This window comes from Bos mutus, chromosome X, assembly GCF_027580195.1.
Source record: "Bos mutus isolate GX-2022 chromosome X, NWIPB_WYAK_1.1, whole genome shotgun sequence".
In the NCBI taxonomy this organism is placed as follows: domain Eukaryota; kingdom Metazoa; phylum Chordata; class Mammalia; order Artiodactyla; family Bovidae; genus Bos; species Bos mutus.
Genome location: NC_091646.1, coordinates 11,179,421 through 11,193,533, shown reverse-complemented (window position 1 = coordinate 11,193,533; position 14,113 = coordinate 11,179,421). Strand labels below are relative to the sequence as shown.

Here is a 14,113-nt window from a genome sequence, read left to right as displayed (position 1 = left end):
GATCTAAGCCACAATCAGCTCCCGGTTTGTTTTTGCAGACTTTATAGAACTTCTCCATCTTTGGCTGCAAAGAACATAATCAATCTGATTTCACTGTTGATCATCTGGTGATGTCCATGTGTAGAGTCTCCTCTTGTGTTGTTGAAAGAGGGTGTTTGCTATGACCAGTACATTCTCTTGGCAAAGCTCTATGAGCCTTTGCCTTCCTTCATTCTGTACTCCAAGGCCAAATTTGCCTGTTACTTGCTTTCTACTTTTGCATTCCAGTCCCCTATAATGAAAAGGATATCTTTTTTGGGTGTTAGTTTTAAAAGGTCTTGTAGGTCTTCATAGAACCATTCAACTTCAGCTTCTTCAGCATTACTGGTCGGGGCATAGACTTGGATTACCATGATATTGAGTGGTTTGCCTTGAAAACGAACAGAGATCATTCTGTCGTTTTTGAGATTGCATCCAAATACTGCATTTTGGACTCTTCTGTTGACTGATGGCTAGTCCATTTCTCCTAGGGGATTCTTGGTCACAGTAGTAGATATAATGGTCACCTGAGTTAAATTCACCCATTCCAGTCCATTTTAGTTTGCCGAATCCTAAAATGTCGACGTTCACTCTTGCCCTCTCCTGTTTGACCACTTCCAATTTGCCTTGATTCACGGACCTAACATTCCAGGTTCCTATGCAATATTGCTCTTTACAATCTTGCTTCCATTACCAGTCACGTCCACAACTGGGGTGTTGTTTTTGCTTTGGCACCATCCCTTCATTGTTTCTGGAGTTAGTTCTCCACTTCTGTAGCATATTGGGCATCTACTTACCTGGGGAGTTCCTCTTTCAGTGTCCTATCTTTTTGCCTTTTCATACTGTTCATGGGGTTCTCAGGGCAAGAATACTGAAGTGCTTTGCTATTCCCTTCTCCAGTGTTCTTTGTAATATCAATAAATTGTAAAAAACTTAAATGTCTTGGTATGGGAGAAATTATCAACTCATTTATAATAGAGTTGTATAATGGAATGCCGTTAAGTTATTAAAGACAATGTTGGAAAATCCTTAATGATATGGACAAATCCTTATTATGGGAATGAGGATGGATATACTCTCCCCTTATATAGGAGGGAATTATGCCAGTAAAACTACAACCAGATTGTTCTGAAGTGGTGAGGAAGGAGATAATGTTTACAATGTCTAAAACCTTGTTGTTTTTTTTTTAAATCAGTAAATAAAGAAGCCAACATATTTGCCAAGAGTTTCTGTGATGGCATCTAATTTAATTGGAATACATACTGTTTCCAAGTTGTTAATTGACTGGGCTTCTGAATGTCAAGGGCTTCTCTGGAAACTTAACTGGTAAAAAATCCGCCTGCAATGCAGGAAACCCTGGTTCGATTCCTGGGTCTGGAAGATCCTCCACAAGTGGAGGCTACCCACTCCAGTGTTCTTGTTCTTCCCTTCTGGCTCAGATGGTAAAGAATGCATCTGCAGTGCAGAAGACCTGGGTTGGATCCCTGGGTTGGGAGGATCCCCTGCAGAAGGGAACAGCTACCCACTCAGTATTCTTACCTGGAGAATTCCATGGACAGAGGAGCCTGACAGGCTACAGTCCATGCGGTCACAAAGAGTAGGACATGACTGAGTGATCTTCACACCGAATGTCAAGACTATCAGAGGCAAATTGACTATTGTAGTTTACAGTTCAACAATGGCATGTTCCGGCCTATAGTTTAAACATCTTAAAATGTATTTTTTAATTAATTTATTTAAACTTAATACTCAGTTTTTTGTTTCACAGCAAAAACGTATTCTGATTATTAATTGTATCTAGCTGCTATGAGTTTTCTTGCCTGGAAAATCCCATGGACGGAGGAGCCTGGTGGCTCCAGTCCACGGGGTCGCTAAGAGTTGGGCACGACTGAGCAACCTCACTTTCCCTTTTCACTTTCATGCATTGGAGAAGGAAATGGCAACCTACTCCAGTGTTCTTGCCTGGAGAATCCCAGGGACGGGAGAGCCTGGTGGGCTGCTGTCTATGGGGTTGCACAGAGTCGGACATGACTGAAGTGACTTAGCAGCAGCAGCAGCAGCTATGAGTTTTAAATACAATGTCTGTTAGTTCTTAGACTTTGCATATTTAATTTAAGCAAAGGTAATTACTTTTAAAGGGTCAAGGAAGGTGATAACTTTATGTTGGGGTTAATAATTTCACTTTTCTTAAGGGTATATGGATTCTGTATCTGCAAATAACTATATTCTGTGGAGCAGTGAAAATGCTGATGGACAATCTCTGAATGAAACTTCTGCCTTGAGATCTCTGATAAGATTTTTCTTTCCAACAAGTAAGTTCCTGTTTTATTTTTTTCCTCCCAGTGTCCTTGTTTTGAAACCAGTAGTTAAATGTTCAGGAGGCAGTGTAGTCTATTGGTAGTGGAGTGAGATACACCTGATTTTTAATCCTGACTCTGCCCTTTACCTTAGGCAAGATAACCTCTGAGCCTCAATGTCTTCATCATTAAAATGAAAATGCTTATCAGAAATAATTGTGAAGTAAATTGAGGCAGTATTTTAAGGTATTCCATAAATGCTTGTTAATACTTTTCCTTTACAAATTTCTAAACCTCAATTTACCTTAATGGCATTGCTTGAAATTTAGTCACTGATCCAGTTTTGTGAAAGCAGTGTCTTCTGTGGCATTAATCAGGGTACTGTGTAGCTCTAATATTATGGAATATACCAGATGTTTTCCCATCTGTTTTAATGATAAAAAGTTCAGGCTTCAAGTCACATTATCTTTGTCTTTTTGTGGTTCTGTATATAATGTGTTTATCAAGCACATGATGGCTCCTGAGATTAACCACAAATAAACACATTTCATTTTGTACAGCATGTGATGCCCTTTCAAGGAGAAAGTTCAAATAAATTGACATGTGAATTACAAAGATGAAGCTTTTATTAAAAATCATGCAGAGTTTATTCTAACAAAATTTGATGTATAAATACAAGCACGAAATTGTGTCCATTGTTTAATTCCAGACTCTACCACTGAATTCTTCTGTGACTTTGCATAAATCTCTTCATGTTTCTCTATAGAGATTTCAAGTTCAAAACAAGCATTATAACATCTATACTACTAATGAGAATAGCAAAATAAAGAAACTCAAATAATTTGTTTAAAATACTTCTACGGTTAAATGGATTGGAGAAAGAGAAGTCTGATAAGGTGCTTTGTTGTGAAGCTAAGAGAATAGTTTAATGAGTGTTGGAGTTGGTCATAAACAACAAATGATGATTCAAGCTTTAGAGCTTAAGAAGATAGCAGATGTAAACTATCCCAAGCTACTTATAATAAGTACATTATACAAACACTGAAGCCACCTTTAAAAATAGTCTAAATAAAGTATCTGCATTTATGAAATACTCCTCCAACCTAGTGCAGTAAGTTGAGTGAAAACCAATTTATAAATTGATGTTTTCGCCCAGTAAAATCAAACTGTCCCATTTTAAGAGAAATATCTTACCTAGGTTGATTCAGAGCTTCCCTGCTGGCTCAGACAATAAAGAATCCACCCATAATATGGGAGACCTGGGTTGGGAATATCTCCTGGAGGAGAGCATATCAACCCACTCTAGTATTCTTGCCTGGAAAAATCCATGGACAGAGGAGCCTGGCGGGATATGGTCCATGGGGTCGCAAAGAGTCGAACAGGACTGAGAGACTAAACACAGCACAGGTTGATTCACATCTTTCAACAGTCATTAAATATTAATACTTACAAATGTACATACCTTATTCTCAAAAAAGAAAAACTATAAGTTCATAAAATATGAAGTACTTTTAGCCAATGTATTTCTTCCCCTATGTAATTAAAAATGAATATCCATCCCACTTAAGCACTAGCAAAAAGACTGTCATCTCATTATTAGACTGTTTTTAGTATTTTAGTAGGCATAGCAACCCACTCCAGTATTCTTGCCTGGAGGATCCCATGGACAGAGGAGCCTGGCAGGCTACAGTTCATGGGGTCACAAAGAGTCAGACACGACTGAAGCAACTTAGCATGCACGCACAGTAGTAGATTCATCTCTTGCAGATTTAAATGATAATGTTGAGACAGACAGGGAACTTTGAGAGGTCCCACAGTTCTTCTCCCTTTGGACAAAATCATATACTTAGAGCTGATAAAAATTGTTCTACCTTTTTATTATTCAAAATTGGTGATTGAATCTGAAAGCTAATTTTAGTATCTGGCATAAACTCCAGATACTAATTTAGATATAAAATAACAGAAGCCCAGCATTAGAAGGGACCTTACAGATGATCTAGCCCAGTCTCTTCTATGATTTAAAATCTTTTCTTGTGTGATTTTCATTCCTGGAAAGTGGTCTTTGAATAATACCAATAGTGAGGAACTCAGCACACAGGAAGTTCATCAGCTCTCTGACCAGAGCCTGACAGTTATCACTCTTTCTTGAGTGTGTGATGTCCAGGACTGAACATGGTATTCCAGATGCAGTCCATCCTGGGGAGGAGAGTCACTCTGGGCCTGGCAAGATTGAGGAACAACTTGTTTAGAGTATAACAACAAAGTAGGCTAATCTCTCACATGTCTAAAATGTTTGGGAAATGAGTATCCAGGCCAACCAGTAATGTATTAAATTTGTGACCTTGCACAAGTTACTCTGATCCTTTATTTCTTAATTTTAAAACTGGAGATTGTAAAACCAATTTTGAGAGTTTCTTGTGAAGATTAGAAATAATATGTGTAAAGCAAGATACTTGGCCCAAATAGATGACTAATGAATGGTAGCTGTTATTATTTTTACCTGAGCTTCAGGAATTGTCAATCTTTAAAGAAGCAGAATATAATAAGAATATACCAGGAGGTAATAATATAACCATTATGTTGTTTTTTGCTGATGTTGAAGTGCTTTAGAGTGATTGTAAAACATCACTTAACTACTTTTCTAAGTCTGTAGTTGTTGATAATATTGGAGATTGATTCTATGCTGACCTTAAGCCATACTGTAGAGGTTTTCTTTTTGAATAAAAATCTGATATCTGTCTATTTAGTTGTCATTTGTTTCTCATATAAAGCAAGGTGTTTTAAAAAAATCAGCTATTTGAGCTTGTGAATTTTACAGATTCAGTTATGTATGAACTTATTGTAGTTGCATGAATCTTGGTATTCATGCCATAAATTATTGCCTATTCAGAATTAGAGTTGTAACTTAAGGCCAAAAGGAAGAATCTTAAAACATATTGCAGTGCCAATATGATTAAGTGTTGACAGAAACTAGGTCGATGCCAATAATATTACTGTATTTTCTAGCAGTGAATGGTGTGAATATTACTTACATTCATTTTCATTGATGAATTCAGTACATTTCTGTAGCTTAGTAACATTGAGTAAGAGGGTATCTGTAGTATTCTTTTAACAAGGTGTTAGTTTTAAAGGCATTTGGCCTGTTCTAGCTATTTAACACCTTCTGTTCTGTGTTATATTTGTATCACTACTGCTCAACTTAAGTTTAAAGTCATTTTAAAACTACCTTACCAATGATCTGTTAACAATTTATATTTTTCTGGAGTTCATCTAGAATTGGAAATGTGATGTTAAGTAATTATTTTTTCAGCATTCATTACTATTTGTATATGTCATTCAATCTTTTCTTTAAATGTACAAGCTTGTTTGTTTTTTCCTTGGTTTTGTCTTGCGTAATTATTTAATTTAGGGGAAGTGCTTATTAACCATGCTGAAATCTCTTTCTTGCATTTTGTTTCTAAAAGCATGCGTTCCAGTGGAGGGTCAGGTGCTAATGCCTTGCAAGCAGGGGCAAGATCTTAACAAGGATGAATGTTTGAAATACAAATGCTGTTACTCTTCAATCGAGACCGCTACGGTTAGCTGTTTTGCCCCTCTGAGAGACAGTAAGTTAATCCTTTTACATTTATTATATTCCTGTTTTTTAAAATTGAATAAACAGGTCACAATGGCATATGTTTACAGTTGGATCTCTTAGCTTAACCCTTAAAGGAGGCTCCCAGCCCTAGAGCAATACTACCATCTGTAGAAAGGCCTGGAGACCTCTATACATGAGCTGTTTCTGCATAGTCCTTAGGTGTGACTATGGTGGGTTTTTGTTGTTGTTTTTATTATAATTTTTTGGCCAAGTGGCACGTGGGATCTTAGTTCCCGACCAGGGATCAAATCCGCATGCCCTGCATTGGAAGCATGGAGTCTTAACCACTGGTGCCTGCATGCTCAGTTGCTGAGTCAGTTGTATCTGACCTTTTGCGATCCTATGGACTGTAGCCCACCAGGATCCTCTGTCCATGGGATTTTCCCCGCAAGAATATTGGAGTGGGTATCCATTTCCTCCTCCAGGGATCTTCCCTACCCAGGATCCAACTCGCATCTCCTGCATCTCCTGCCTTACAGGTGGATTCTTTACTGCTGATCCAGCGGGGAAGCCCCTTAATCACTGGACCACCAGGGAAGTCCTAACTGTTGCAGTTTGAGTTTGTTTTAGTCCCTATCTTCTCCCATAGATCCCAGGCTCTACGAGATGTAACCATCAATGTGCCTGGGAGATAATACCAGTCTTATATATATATAAATATATTTCTTAGCTTAGTTTCTCTTCCCACCTTCTCTTCCTGAGTAGAATTCTTCTCATTTATCTTTTTCTTCAGCATCTCAGTATGTAACAGTAAATTGAATGTTTCTTGTTCAGTCTGTTTATCAGTTTCTTTCTTTGTTATTTTGTTTTTGAATTAGGTTCTTCTCTTAAGAATTTTTTTTCTTTACAATGTTTTGAGCACCAGACCATCTGCTTTTACTCCTTCATTTGGATAGTGGGGACATCCTACCAGTTGGTCCCTTTATGGACATATTTGATTTATATGATTAAGCACTAACAAATGGTACTAAAAGGATGCATGCAAAACAGTGTCTTAGGTTAGTATAGGCCCCATTCAGTTGTTGCTGCTGCTAAGTTGCTTCAGTCATGTCCGACTCTGTGTGACCCCATGGACTGCAGCCTACCAGGCTCCTCCGCCCATGGGATTTTCCAGGCAAGAGTACTGGAGTGGGTTCCCATTGCCTTCTCCGCATTCAATTGTTGAGCATCTAGTATTAATGATGGAAACCTAAACTCGATCGTGAATATAGTATTACAGTTTTAACAATGTCATATGGTGTTATAATTCATTCATTTATGTAGTCTTTATGTGTTAAGAAACATTTGTTTCTTGTAGAGGGAAAAATTGAACCGTGACTTACAATCCCCCAGTCATATTAGAATACATTTCCCAATGAATATAAGAAAAAATATACTTAATCACCTGCAAATTCTTGATTTTTCATTTAATATAATGTTTTATACTTAGAAGTAAACATTTAAGAAACCATTCCCTTCTCAAGTTAGCTATTCATAGATTGATTCACTCCCTGAGTATTCTAGAATGTATAACATATGGCCAAGGAAAAAACATGCTTACGTCACAGGAAGAAATATATATAGTCTGAATAGTAATAATCTAGTATATTAACAAAAACAGGATTGTTTTGTTAAGGCTTCCTTTGGGGTTGTTGTTCAGTTGCTAAATCATGTCCATTGGAGAGAACACACAAACTGAACCTTTAGTTGTATTTCTAGAACATTTCATAAACTCCTGCTGCTTATAGAGAGTACCAATGATATTTACCTGCCGTATAAGAATATCTCCTTATTTTACTTTATTAACTAATAGTTTTTTTTTAATAAAGACTTTATGAAAGAGCTCAGATTTGCTTCTCTTGCTTAAGTCATAAAAGTAACAGGATATAATTAAACCACCAGAGCCTACGCAGATGTTCCGGATGTTTGGGTTTGGTGCGATGAGCATGGTCTTCCTGGGATGTCTGCCCATGTATTGCTGCTCTTTTTGCTGGAAGAGGTAGGCAAACAACTTTTATTTGCCAAGTGCTGCGTATACTTGAGCATTCCTGTGTAGACACATTCATTCATAGCTTCAAAAGTACAGGGATTACGTTTTGGTCCCTTTTGCTTAACAGAAGGTAGCTTGGGAAAAAGTTGTTACCAGAATATTTCTTCATGCATGCTATTTTTATTTTTCCACCCATTTAAGACATCCTCTTGCATGTCCTAGTTTGTACATTGCCTCATCAAACAAAACAAAATCCCAACTGAAAGGAAAAATAAATCAGCGAGCTGAGGGTATGTGGAGTAGAGGTGGTTAACTGCAAATCAGAAGGATTCCCAGAAGCGCTACTCTCCATCTAATAGATGGTCATCTACTATTGGGTTTGAAAACCTTGATCTGACTTCACACCAATTTGTATCAGATTTCTTATCAAAATCCCATTGGGCTGTTGGCATGATGCTTGTTAAGTTTTTTTTTTTTTTTAAATAGCTTCTCGCCTACTGAGACAGAATGTGTGTAGAGGTAGAGAGCAGGGCCAGGACTAAGATGGAGTGAGTGAGGCACTCACTGTCAGGTTTGTGCAAGTACAGGGTTGGCACTAGCACAACCCTGAGAACAAGTACCTATTAAATTTTCTGATAAAGTGCCTGTTGAAGATTAAGCATCTTTTATGTTTTTATTTGAGTTAGATTTCACTGGAAGATTTAGACTATACATGTTATCTTATTTTGCATAAAGATTCTGTCTTAAAAAAAAAGATTCTGTCTTTTTTCTTTTCTGTACCTTTTTCTTGAGTCTGGTGAACCTGTCATCTTCTTCATTGTATTTTCAATTTAAAGCAAAGTGCCTCAGATACAGTGGATGCTTAATATATTTTTGTTGAATAAATGAGTACTTGAACAAATAAAGGAATATGGTGGATGGAGATGGCTAGCCTGGAAGGCAGTTCTATATTGATTTAAACGTTCTCATGCTTTCATAACTTTCTCAGACGAATTTGAAGACACTGTTGGATTACAGCCTTTCTTTCAGCTTTTCCAGTTTGCATGACTGTCAATTCTTTTCTCAGTTTTTACTTAGTTTCTTATACTGAGTGAGTTATCTCTATTCCTAGGTTTATTTCTTTTGTTTCTTTTCACAGCTGAATGGGAATAGGAGTAGAATTTTTGATCCTTACATCTTCCCTTCAAAGCTTGTGTTCATGTAAAAGAAAACCCATGAATAAAACTGAAATATTATTTCTTAGAAATAGGTGGCTAGGATTCAGTTCAGTTCAGTTCAGTCAGTCAGTTGTGTCTGACTCTTCGCAGACCCATGGACTACAGTACAACAGGCCTCCCTGTCCATCACCAACTCCCAGAGTTTACTCAAACTCATGTCCGTTGAGTCGATGATGATATCCAACCATCCCATCCTCTGTTGTCCCCCTCTTCTCCTGCCTTGAATCTGTCCCAACATAAGGGTCTTTTCAAGTGAGTCAGTTCTTCGCATCAGGTGGCCAAAGTATTGGAGCTTCAGCTTCAATACCAGTCCTTCCAATGAACACTCAGGACTGATCTCCTTTAGGATGGACTGCTTGGATCTCCTTGCAGTCCAAGGGACTCTCAAAAGTCTTCTCCAACACCACAGTTCAAAAGCATCAGTTCTTCGGTGCTCAGCTTTCTTTATGGTCCAACTCTCATATCCATACATGACCACTGGAAAAACTATAGCCTTGCTAGACATAGCTTTGTTGGCAAAGTGATGTCTCTGCTCCTTAATATACTGTCTAGGTTGGGTATAACTTGCCTTCCAAGGAGTAAGAGTCTTTTATTTTCATGGCTGTAGTGACCATCTGCAGTGATTTGGGATCCCCAAAAAATAGTCTATCACTGTTTCCACTGTTTCCCCATCTATTTGCCATGAAGTGATGGGACCGGATGCCATGATCTTTGTTCTCTGAATATTGAGCTTTAAGGCAACATTTTCACTCTCCTCTTTCTCTTTCATCAAGAGGCTCTTTAGTTTTTCTTCACTTTCTGCCATAAGGGTGGTGTCATCTGCATATCTGAGGTTATTTATATTTTTCCCGGCAATCTTGATTCCAGCTTGTGCTTCATCCAGCCCAGCATTTCTCATGATGTACTCTGCATATAAGTTAAATAAACAGGGTGACAATATACAGCCTTGACGTACTCCTTTTCCTATTTGGAACCAGTCTGTTGTTCCATGTCCAGTTCTAACCGTTGCTTCCTGACCTACATACAGATTTCTCTGGAGGCAGGTCAGGTGGTCTGATATTCCCATGTCTTTCAGAATTTTCCACCGTTTATTGTGATCCACACAGTCAAAGGCTTTGGCATAGTCAATGAAACAGAAGTAGATGTTTTTCTGGAACTCTCTTGCTTTTTCAATGATTCAGCAGATGTTGGCAATTTGATCTCTGGTTCCTCTGCCTTTTCTAAAACCAGCTTGAACATCTGGAAGTTCACGGTTCATGTATTGCTGAAGCCTGGCTTGGAGAATTTTGAGCACTGCTTTACTAGCGTGTGAGATGAGTGCAGTTGTGCAGTAGTTTGAGCGTTCTTTGGCATTGCCTTTCTTTGGGATTGGAATGCAGACTGACCTTTTCCAGTCCTGTGGCCACTGCTGAGTTTTCCAAATTTGCTGGCATATTGCGTGCTGCACTTTGACAGCAACATCTCTTAGGATTTGAAATAGCTCAACTGGAATTCCATCACCTCCACTAGCTTTGTTCATAATGATGCTTCCTAAGGCCCACTTGACTTTGCATTCCAGGATGTCTGGCTCTAGGTGAGTGATCACACCATCATGATTATCTGATTTGTGAAGATCTTTTTTGTATAGTTTTTCTGTGTATTCTTGCCACCTCTTCTTAATATGTTCTGCTTCTGTTAGGTCCATACCATTTCTGTCCTTTATTGATCCCATCTTTCCATGAAATGTTCCCTTGGTATCTCTTAATTTTCTTGAAGAGATCTCTAGTCTTTCCCATTCTGTTGTTTTCCTCTATTTCTTTGCACAGATCACTGAGGATGGCTTTCTTATCTCTACTTGCTCTTCTTTGGAAATCTGCATTCAAATGGGTATATCTTTCCTTGTCTCCTTTGTTTTCCCCTTCTCTTCTTTTCACAGTGATTTTTAAGGCCTCCTCAGTGAGCCATTTTGCTTTTTTGCATTTCTTTTTCTTGTGGATGGTCTTGATCCCTGTCTCCTGTCTAATGTCACAAACCTACGTCCATAGTTCATCAGGCACTCTGTCAGATCTAGTCCCTTAAGTATTATTTCCCACTTCCACTGTATAATCGTAAGGGATTAATTTAGGTCATACCTGAATGGTCTAGTGATTTTCTTGACTTTCTTCAATTTAAGTCTGAATTTGGCAATAAGGAGTTCATGATCTAAGCCACAGTCAGCTCCCAGTCTTGTTTTTGCAGACTGTATAGAGCTTTTCCATCTTTGGCTGCAAAGAACATAATCAATCTGATTTCGCTGTTGACCATCTGGTGATGTCCATGTGTAGAGTCTTCTCTTGTGTTGTTGGAAGAGGGTGTTTGCTATGACCAGTGCATTCTCTTGGCAAAACTCTATAAGCCTTAGCCCTGCTTTATTCTGCTTTATTCTCCAAGGCCAAATTTGCCTGTTACTCCAGGTGTTTCTTGACTTCCTACTTTTGCATTCCAGTCCCCTATAATGAAAATTACATCTTTTTTGGGTGTTAGTTCTAAAGGTCTTGTAGGTCTTCATAGAACCGTTCAAATTCAGCTTCTTCAGCATTACTGGTCGGGAGACAGACTTGGATTACCGTGATATTGAGTGGTTTGCCTTGGAAATGAACAGAGATCATTCTGTCGTTTTTGAGATTGCATCCAAGTACTGCGTTTTGGACTCTTTTGTTGACTGTGATGACTATTCCATTTTCCCTGAGGTATTCTTGCCCACGGTAGTATATATAATGGTCATCTGAGTTAAATTCACCCATTCCAGTCCATTGTAGTTCGCTGATCCCTAAGATGTCAATGTTTACTCTTGCCATTTCCTGTTTGACCAGTTCCAATTTGCCTTGATTCATGGACCTAACATTCCAGGTTCCTATGCAATATTGCTCTTACAGCATCAGACCTAGCATTTTGCCAAGCAATTTAGAGTGTCTGATATATTCTGCCTTGTATAATACCTCTGTTATGGTCCCTCCTAGTGTTCCTCTGCCAAGGTATGGGGATGTTAAAGTACACTGGATTTTTCTCTAAAATGAATTCCAGGGGATTATCCCTTGATAGGAATATATTTTCTTCGTTTTACATAATAAACAAACTGCTTGAGAGACTTAAACAATGTGAATAGTATGTATATATTGAACACCATAAACTTTGGTTTACTATGATTTATTTATTTCCTTACTTATTTTACTATTTTGTGTAATAGTAGTAGGTACCTTCAGTCGTCCTGAGCTGTTCGTTGCAGCCTCAGAGCAGGTGTCAGTTTCAGCTTGCTGCTTAGCTGAAGTTTCAGGAACGATGGATGGCTGAGGGTGGATGGGGCACTGGCAGCTTTTCCTGGTAAGCTCATTTTATAGTCAAGGGCAATCATTGTGTTAGACTAAAGATCCTATCCTTGATACCAAACAAGGAGTTTAAATGAAGGCCAAAGTCTGCTAAATCCTCCTTTAGAGGGGCAAGGTATCTTTTTAGAGCTATCCCATTAACTCACTTTCTGTTTTCCATCTCAAAGAAGATTCCCCCCAGAAAAGGGAATGGCTACCCAGTCCAGTATTCTTGCCTGGAGAATCCCATGGACAGAGAAGCCTGGCAGGATACAGTCCATGGGGTCTCAAAGAGTCAGACATGACTTAGCAACTAAACAACCACCAGCAACCTAAGGAGAGCTATGTTGTACTTAGTAGCTCAGTCGTGTCTTAACTCTTTATGACCCCATGGACTGTAGCTGGCCAGGCTCTTCTGTCCATGGAGACTTTCCAGGCAAGAATACTGGAGTGGATTTCCATGCTCTCCTCCAGGGTATCTTCCCAACCGAGGGATTGAACCTAGGTCTCCTGCATTGCAAGCAGATTCTTTATCATCTGGGCCACCAGGGAAGCCCCAACCTAAGGAGCTAACAACCTGCAAGAGTTGGAGGGATGAAAAATGAGAAATAATATGAGGAGAGGGGAGAAATGAAAGCAGCTTATGTAAAGAAGATAGTCACTTTGCAAAGACAAATGCATTTCATTTTTAATGCCTAATTCAGGCTTTCTGCAATTGACCATATTCAGTCACTACTTATGCTAGATATTAGGATACAGAAATGTCTTAAGAGATGGATTTTCATTTTGAGGAACTTAAATATACCTTAAAATAAATCCCAAGCATGACATACTAAGAACAATATAAGGTGGAATATAATTAAGGATTAAAATTAGTGGTGACAGTGACTTGTAAAAGTTCTGAGGCATTGGGAATCAGGTTGAATGGTAGAGAGCAGGTGGGCTCCATGATGGAGATGATATTTGAGCTAAATTTCTGAAGGGAGAACAACATTTGGGTTAGGTGGGAAGGGGGCTCTCCCACAGAATTCATTACATTGAGATGTAGTCTCCTTAATAATATAGACCCCTTAAATGCCTGTCATTTCTTAGCAAGAGTGGCTGAACTTTGTCCCTTTAATAATCTATAACTGAATCTGTAGTTTACTTATTTTGTGTGTGTAGTTTACTTCTACTTGAGTTCAAATGTAAACAGAGAAGCTAGTTTGAACTGGTTCACATATACAATAGGGAGCAGAGAATATTAGTGAAAAGCTTTCTAAGAATTTGCTATTGATATCCTTATTAACATATATAAGATGCATTTTGAAATTCATTATGTCCTCAAGGTTATGTAAAATCTATTTTTTTTATTCTCATTAATAGGGATCAGAAACCTCATTAGGTTTAAGTGTCACTGGTAGACTTAAGACTTACATAGAGATTAAAAGCAAAAATATCAGGTGGATTGGGACAAAAGAAAGCAGGTGGGGGCTCTAGAGTGAGAGAGGAGAGTGGCTGAATTATTCCTGTTACAGTTGTAGAGTGCCAAGAACAGTAGTTTAAAGTGCAAATTTAGCTTCTAATATTTACCTGTTTTTATATAAAGTTTAATCTGTATTTATATGCCAGTTAAACATCTGTGTATTATATAGGGATATGATACTTGAGTG

The 14,113-nt window shown here is 38.3% G+C and overlaps 1 protein-coding gene across 1 annotated transcript in view; it reads left to right on the top strand.

The window, feature by feature from the left end:
• FMR1NB (FMR1 neighbor) overlaps window positions 1–14,113 on the top strand; it is a 48,438-nt gene that overhangs the window by 24,840 nt on the left and 9,485 nt on the right. Inside the window, exons 2-4 of the mRNA XM_005905899.2 lie at window positions 2,211–2,330; window positions 5,780–5,920; window positions 7,834–7,930. Of these exons, the coding sequence (XP_005905961.1) occupies window positions 2,211–2,330; window positions 5,780–5,920; window positions 7,834–7,930 (358 nt within the window). The remainder of the gene's footprint in view (window positions 1–2,210; window positions 2,331–5,779; window positions 5,921–7,833; window positions 7,931–14,113) is intronic.